General features: G+C 51.5%; 1 protein-coding gene across 5 annotated transcripts in view; it reads right to left on the bottom strand.

Annotated features, from left to right (window-relative positions):
- Positions 1–2,680: 2,680 nt before the first annotated feature.
- Positions 2,681–6,315, bottom strand: part of SCARB1 (scavenger receptor class B member 1) — a 121,752-nt gene continuing 118,117 nt past the window's right edge. For 3 of the 5 annotated variants that reach the window (XM_058424925.1, XM_032168308.2, XM_032168304.2), the window contains one exon: positions 4,295–4,435. Coding sequence is in view for 2 of the 5 variants with exons in the window: in XM_032168305.2 (XP_032024196.1) it covers positions 4,316–4,435 (120 nt within the window). In the remaining 3 variants the exon portion in view is untranslated. Of the gene's footprint in view, positions 4,436–6,315 lie in introns of all 5 variants that reach the window. The other 2 variants (XM_032168305.2, XM_058424926.1) reach the window with 2 other exon arrangements.

The following is a 6,315-nucleotide window of genomic DNA, read 5'->3' as shown; positions in this document are numbered from 1 at the left end:
TCACAAGACCCCCCACCCCTCCACTCTACAGCCAATGGGCAAAGCCTCTCTGACCTCCAGCCCCAATCAGAGGGAACTTCCCGGACACGGGTTTCGAGAACCCATCTAAAGATTGGGTAAGAAATGCTTCTGCAAGCCGGTGGTTTCCCCTTTGCTGCTTTCTACAAATTTGAAGAAAGGTCAAACGGACCTGTCAGCTGGGAGATCAGTGAAAATCGCGTCCCATGACAGATCGCTGTGTGACATTCACGTGCTACCCAGAAGGAGTATAAGAATTCCATTCCCGGCAACTTCCTTAAGAAAACAAGGCTTCTCTGCACTTGCAGCGACAAAGAATTGATGGTAAAAAATGGTTTCATTCTAGCAATACGTTGCAGTCATTCACGGATACATGAATTAATTGGGGGTGGAGAGGAAGTCCCACTCATCTCAGGACAAGAAGTATTTCTAAGCAAATAAAAGCCACAGTGAGAAACCACTATGAAGGGCTGAAGTTTTTTAAATCTGAAAGCACCAAGATGCTGGTGAGGACGCAGAGCTGATGGGAATGCAGCCTGGTGCAGCGACTGTGAAACCGGCAGTCCCCCAAAAGTGAAACGCAGAGCTCCAGTTTAACTCAGCAGCCCCACTCCGATGTATACACCCCAGGGAAATGAACGTACGCCTTCACACACAAATCTGTACATGAACGTTCACAGCAGCTTTGTTCATAGTTGCTGATATGGTTTGGCTGCGTCCCTGCCCAAATCTCATCTCGAATTGCAGTTCCTGTAATTCCCATATTGTGGGAGGGATCCAGTGGGAGATGACTGAATCATATGGGCGGTTTCCCCCATAATGTTCTCCTGGTGGTGCGTAAGTCTCACAAGATCCGATGGTTTGATCGGGGGGTTCCCCTTTCACTTGGCTCTCATTCTCTCTTGTCTGGTCCCATGTAAGACATGACTTTGCTTCTCCTTTGCCTTCCACCATGATTGTGAGGCCTCCGCAGCCATGTGAACTGTGAGTTCATTAAGCCTTTTTTCTTTAAAAGTTACCCAGTCTTGGGTATGTCTTTATCAGTGGCGTGAAAACCAACTAATACAATTGCCAAAGGCTGGAACCACTCTACGTGTCCCTCAATAAGTGAACGGCTGAAAAGCACTGGTGTGCGCACCCCATGGAATTCCGCTCAGCAGCGAAAAGAAATGAACTATTGCTACACACGACAATAGGCATGCATCTAGAGACAGTGCTGAGTGAAAGAAGCCAGGCTCAGAGGGTTACAGGCGGTAGATGCCATTTAGAACATTCTGGAAAAGGTAAAAATAGCTAGTGGCCAAGGGCTAAGCATGGGGACGAGGGACTTCCCTGCAAAGTGGGAGGAAGGCAGCACAGGTCACAGGCTGGGTGCAGTGGCTCACGCCTGTAATCCCAGCACTTTGGTAGGTTGAGGTGGGAGTAATGCTTGAAGTCAAAACTTTGAGACCAGCCTGGGCAACACAGCCAGACCCCCATCTCTACAAAAAAAATTAGCCAGGTGTGGTGGCACACATCAGTGGTCCCAGCTACTCGGAAGGCTAAGTCAGGATGCTCTCTTGAGCCTGGGAGGTGAAGGCTGCAGTGAGTCAAGATCGAACCACTGCACTCCAGCCTGGGCAACAGAGCAAGACTCTATCTCAAAAAAAAAAAAAAAAAAAAAAAAATGGGAGCCCACTGTAAAACAAACAAAAAACAAAGAGAAGGCATGAGGAAGTCTTGGGGGATGATGAAATTGTTCTGTGTCTTGATTGTAGGGTAATGATTCTATCCACATGTCAAAATTCATGGAATTGTACACACACTCAAGTCTAATCTGTAAATGAAAAAGATATATAAAATGCATACCAAAAGGACATGCATTCCAATAAAATTTTGCTTCTTTGATATGTAACATAAAACATAATGATATAGTTTTGACCAGTTGTGTCCTGAGAGTTGACAGGCAATCCAGATGGTATAGGCTAAATGTTTATGTTGACCCAAAATTCCTATGTTGAAGCCCTAACCTTCAGTGTGGCTGTGTCTGGAGATGGGGCCTCTAAGAAAATAATTAAATGAGGCCCTGATAACATCAGTGTCCTTATAAGAGACACCACAGAGCTCTCGCTCTCCCTCTCCCTTCCCCCTTTCACACCGAGGAAAGGCCGTGTGAGGACACAGAGAAGGCGGCCATCTGCAAGCCAGGAAGAGACACCTCACCAGAACCCAACCCTGCTGGTACCCTGGTCTCAGACTTCCAGTCTCCAGAGCTGTGAGAAATAAATGGTTTAAGCCACCTAATGATGGTATTTTTTCTTTTTGAGACAGTGTCTCGCTCTGTCTCACAGGCTGCAGTGCAGTGGCACGATCACAGCTCACTGCAGCCTCAACCTCTTGGCTTCCAGCAATCCTCCTACCTCAGCCTCCTGAGTAGTTAGGACCACAGGCACCCACCACCATGCCTGGCTAATTTTTGTATTTCTTTGTAGAGATGAGGGTCTCACCATATCACCCAGACTAGTCTTGAGCTCCTGGCCTCAAGCAATCCTCCAGTCTTGGCCTCCCACAGGGCTGGGATTACAGGCATGTGCCACCACGCCCAGCCTTGATGGTATTTTGTTATGGCAGCCCCAGACCTAAAAAATTTACCCTTGATGGTCACAAGAAAAAAAAAAAAAAGTTTGCTTCAACTTATATATTTATGTTGCAGGCAAGTATAAGAGTGATTAATAAAAAGTTTAAAAGCATCAAATATAAATATCATTTAGATACAATTTTAGGAGGGAAGAAGAAATGAAATACAAGTTTAAGGGGGAAAAGGGCATAACATTTCTGACCATAAAAGAGCTTGTTCGTGTATTATTTGAAATGTTTGGCAGTGAATACCCTCTCCTGTCCTAGTTAGATCCCAGCAGGCACACTTAAATACTGATGAAATGGTCTCATACTCAGAGATCAACGATGATGACAATCGGAGAAAATTCCATCCTTTGCAATGATCTACACTTAAGATGAGAATTTTTAGACGGCTCCAATCTGTTCTCTTACCCACTTCTCTTCTTCACCATTTATGTAACAAGCAAAAAGCAAAGGCCTAGAACAACACGGGGCATGTCCCACGGGCACCAGGATTTGTAGATAAATGCACAGAAACACATCCAGGGGGCCCCATGCAAAAGTGGCAAAAGTGTCTGCACTGGGGGCTGTGGGCATGGCTGGGGGCGGACGGGGGGATGGCACTCAGACCCTGCTGCTTCTAAACAACGGCGTACTCATGCAGTATTTCTATTAAACTCAACATTGCACAAGGTTGAAATTTAAAAACAACAGGAAGGTAAGCCAGCAGCCCGGCCCTGGGAGAGACGCTCTTGGCAGCCACCAGAAAGGAGCTATTGACCAAGAGAAGAAGAGCCCTGAACCTCCCAGAGGCCCCCACCCCCACGACCTCAGCAAACAAGGCTGTCACAGAGGCGGGCATCACATTTTTTTAAAGGTTTATTACTTCAAGAGTGAGTTATTTTTCAAAGATGATAAAACTCATTTCTATTCCAGTAGAAAAGGATCACAGGCTTGCCCCAGGGTCCAGGAGCGCCCGGAAGGCAGGGCCCCCAGGCCTCTTCACCTCAGCCTGGGCACCTATAATCTGAGGGACCCTGTGAGGGCACGGGGGCAGCTCGGGGGCACAGCCTGCTGCCACTTTGGCCAGAGACTGGCCGGCTCAGTCCATAGGATGATGTCAGTTTAGGCTGGAGGAAAAGGGCACCAGACAACCCGATGCAGTGCCTGTGAAGACTTCGGGGAGATCAAAGTCCAGCCGGGGTGGGCGGAGACCCTCGGGCAGCTGCACGGGGCATCTTGTGCTCACCCCATTGTTTTCCGAGGCCTGTGTAAAGGCGCTTTGCCTGGCCTGGCAGGTAGACCAAGGCCAAAGCTTGTGGCCAGGGCCTGGGCACTGAGTCCTCGCTGAATTTGGCACAGGAAGCCGGCACTCCCAGCCTGGCCCGTCCTGCATGGGGAGCCACCACACCGGGACTGCAGTGTTTCACCTTGAAGGGGAGGAAGCCTGGGCCCAACGGCTGAACGGGACAGGCCAGGCTCACCCAAGGAAGGGGACGCAGGACCCACAGCCCCTGTGGTCAGGCCTGTGGGCCATGTGGAGAGAAGGTTCCAGAACAGTGCTTGTCAACGAGCCTCTCCCTACAAGTCCCTTCAGCAGCAGCTCCATCCCTGAGTGTCTGCACAAGCCTGCACGCGTGTGTGTACGTGTGCCAGGGCGTGCGTGCAGGTGTGCAACAGGCACGTGGCAGCTGGAGGCTCAGGCTATGGGGCTGGGGGGCTGTCCGCTGGGGGAGTCCGGGAGAAGCGGGGTGTAGGGGCTGGGGGGCCGGTCGGGCCCAGCGGCCAGGCCTGGCTGGCTCACGGTGTCCTCTGGACCCTGTGGAGAAAGGCAAAGCTGGGTGACCACCCACGCCCTGTCACCAAACCCCACCCTCATCCCCGCCCACCTCAGCCCTATACCCACATCCCCAGCACAGACTCCACCCCCGCCACCAGGCTGTCAGAGGTGAGAAGAGACTGGAGTCACCTATAGACTCCTGGAATGTCTCCAAGGGCCTCTTCATCTCACTCGATACCCGCCTGGCCTCCCCGACCTCCTTCAGAGATGGAGAAACTGAGGCCCAAAGAGACTTAATACAGTGAGGGGCAGAGCAAGGGGGGGCCTGTGTGCAGCACAGTCAACACGGAACAACCAGGGCAAGCTCTGTCCCTCAGGAAGAGAACATATGTTTATGTGTTGATTTATTTTTTATTTTTTAGAGACAGGGTCTCTCTGTCGACTAGGCTGGAGGACGGTGGTGTCATCACGGCTCACCACAGCCTTGAACTCCTGGGCTCAAGTGATCCTCCCACCTCGGCCTCCCAAGTGGCCGGGACAACAACAGGTGCCACCAACACGCCCGGCTCACTTTTTTACTTTTTGTAGAGATCAGGTCTCACTACGCTGCCCAGACTGGTCTCGAACTCCCGGGCTCAGGCGATCCTCTCACCTCAGCCTCCCAAAGTGCTGGGATTCCAGGCGTGAGCCACCACGCCTGGTCTATGTTTTTAAACCAATGTCACAGGACGGTATTCAGCCTGAACAGCACTCACGAACAGAAGACAGGGAGGAAAGCCAGCCACATAGCAATACACGCAGCAGGATGCAGCTTCGGCCACATTCAAAAAGTGACCTCATGCTTATGGCTGCGCACATGCAGATTCAGAAAAAACAAACCCACATGCCAAGTTCCTGGCGATAGCTGCTCAGGGCGCATGGGGCACGAGACGTGGGGAGAGGGACGAGGGCCACACAGGGAGCGAGTGAAACCAAGGGCACGAGATGCTGACCATCTTCAACACTGACAGCTGTCAGCAATGGCTGAGTCTGGCTGAGGGGAACTGGATACTGTCATTTGTCTAGTTTGACAGTTGTAGAAAATTTCTCAACTTAAAAATTAAAAATACAGATAATGCTAATGATAAGAGTGTGGGGTGAGCTTTCGTCCCACTAAGCCTGCCCCAGGGGCTGGGGCTGGAAATCGCTGCCCACCGCTGCCCACCTGTGCTTGCTTCACCACAGGGTAGGAAAATCAAACTCCTGCGCAGGGCAGAGAGCGGGCACAAGGGCCAGGGTCTGCTGCACTGAGCCAGGCACAGGGGAGGCCAGCCCCGCCCCCTACGCCACCCATTGAGGCAGCACAGGACACCCACAGGTGGCTAGACCTTAGCCATGTGGGCCCAAAGAGCTGTGACTTGAGAAAGTCTCACTCAAAAGTAGAAAAGGGAAACCACCCCCAGGCTATAAAAGAACCCCTGGTCTTTCCCAAGGAAGACACGTGGAACAAAACCCCCAGGTGCCAGAGGGTGAAGCCGGTTCCTCCTCCTCCCCCTCCTCCTCCTCCTCCCCCTCGCCCCTTGTTTGACTGAGGAACACAGACTTGGCGTGGGAGAAAGATCGGTGAGAAGCTAAGAAAGGTCCAGGAACATATCCCTGAAGGGCCACCTGGACAGTTGTCCAGGCTGTTCACTGCACAAAAGGACCCAGCTGAAGGGTTACAGACCAGTGGACACACAGTTGACCAAGCCCCCTGCCCTACAGCAGGCCTCATCTGCCCAGAGGGGCTGTCTTTTTCTTATTTATATAAAAATATCCGTTTTCCCCCCTTCTCCCAAGCAAGGCAGCCCCTCAGGGCCATCCCCATAGCCAGGTACAGGGCAAAGGTGTGGGGTCTTCCCCAGGGACTCAGGCCTGCGACTCAGAACAGGACCCAAGAG

Source organism: Hylobates moloch, unplaced genomic scaffold, assembly GCF_009828535.3.
Source record: "Hylobates moloch isolate HMO894 unplaced genomic scaffold, HMol_V3 SCAFFOLD_12, whole genome shotgun sequence".
NCBI lineage: Eukaryota > Metazoa > Chordata > Mammalia > Primates > Hylobatidae > Hylobates > Hylobates moloch.
Note: the sequence above shows the minus strand (reverse complement) of the source record. Positions and strands in the feature narration are given on the sequence as shown.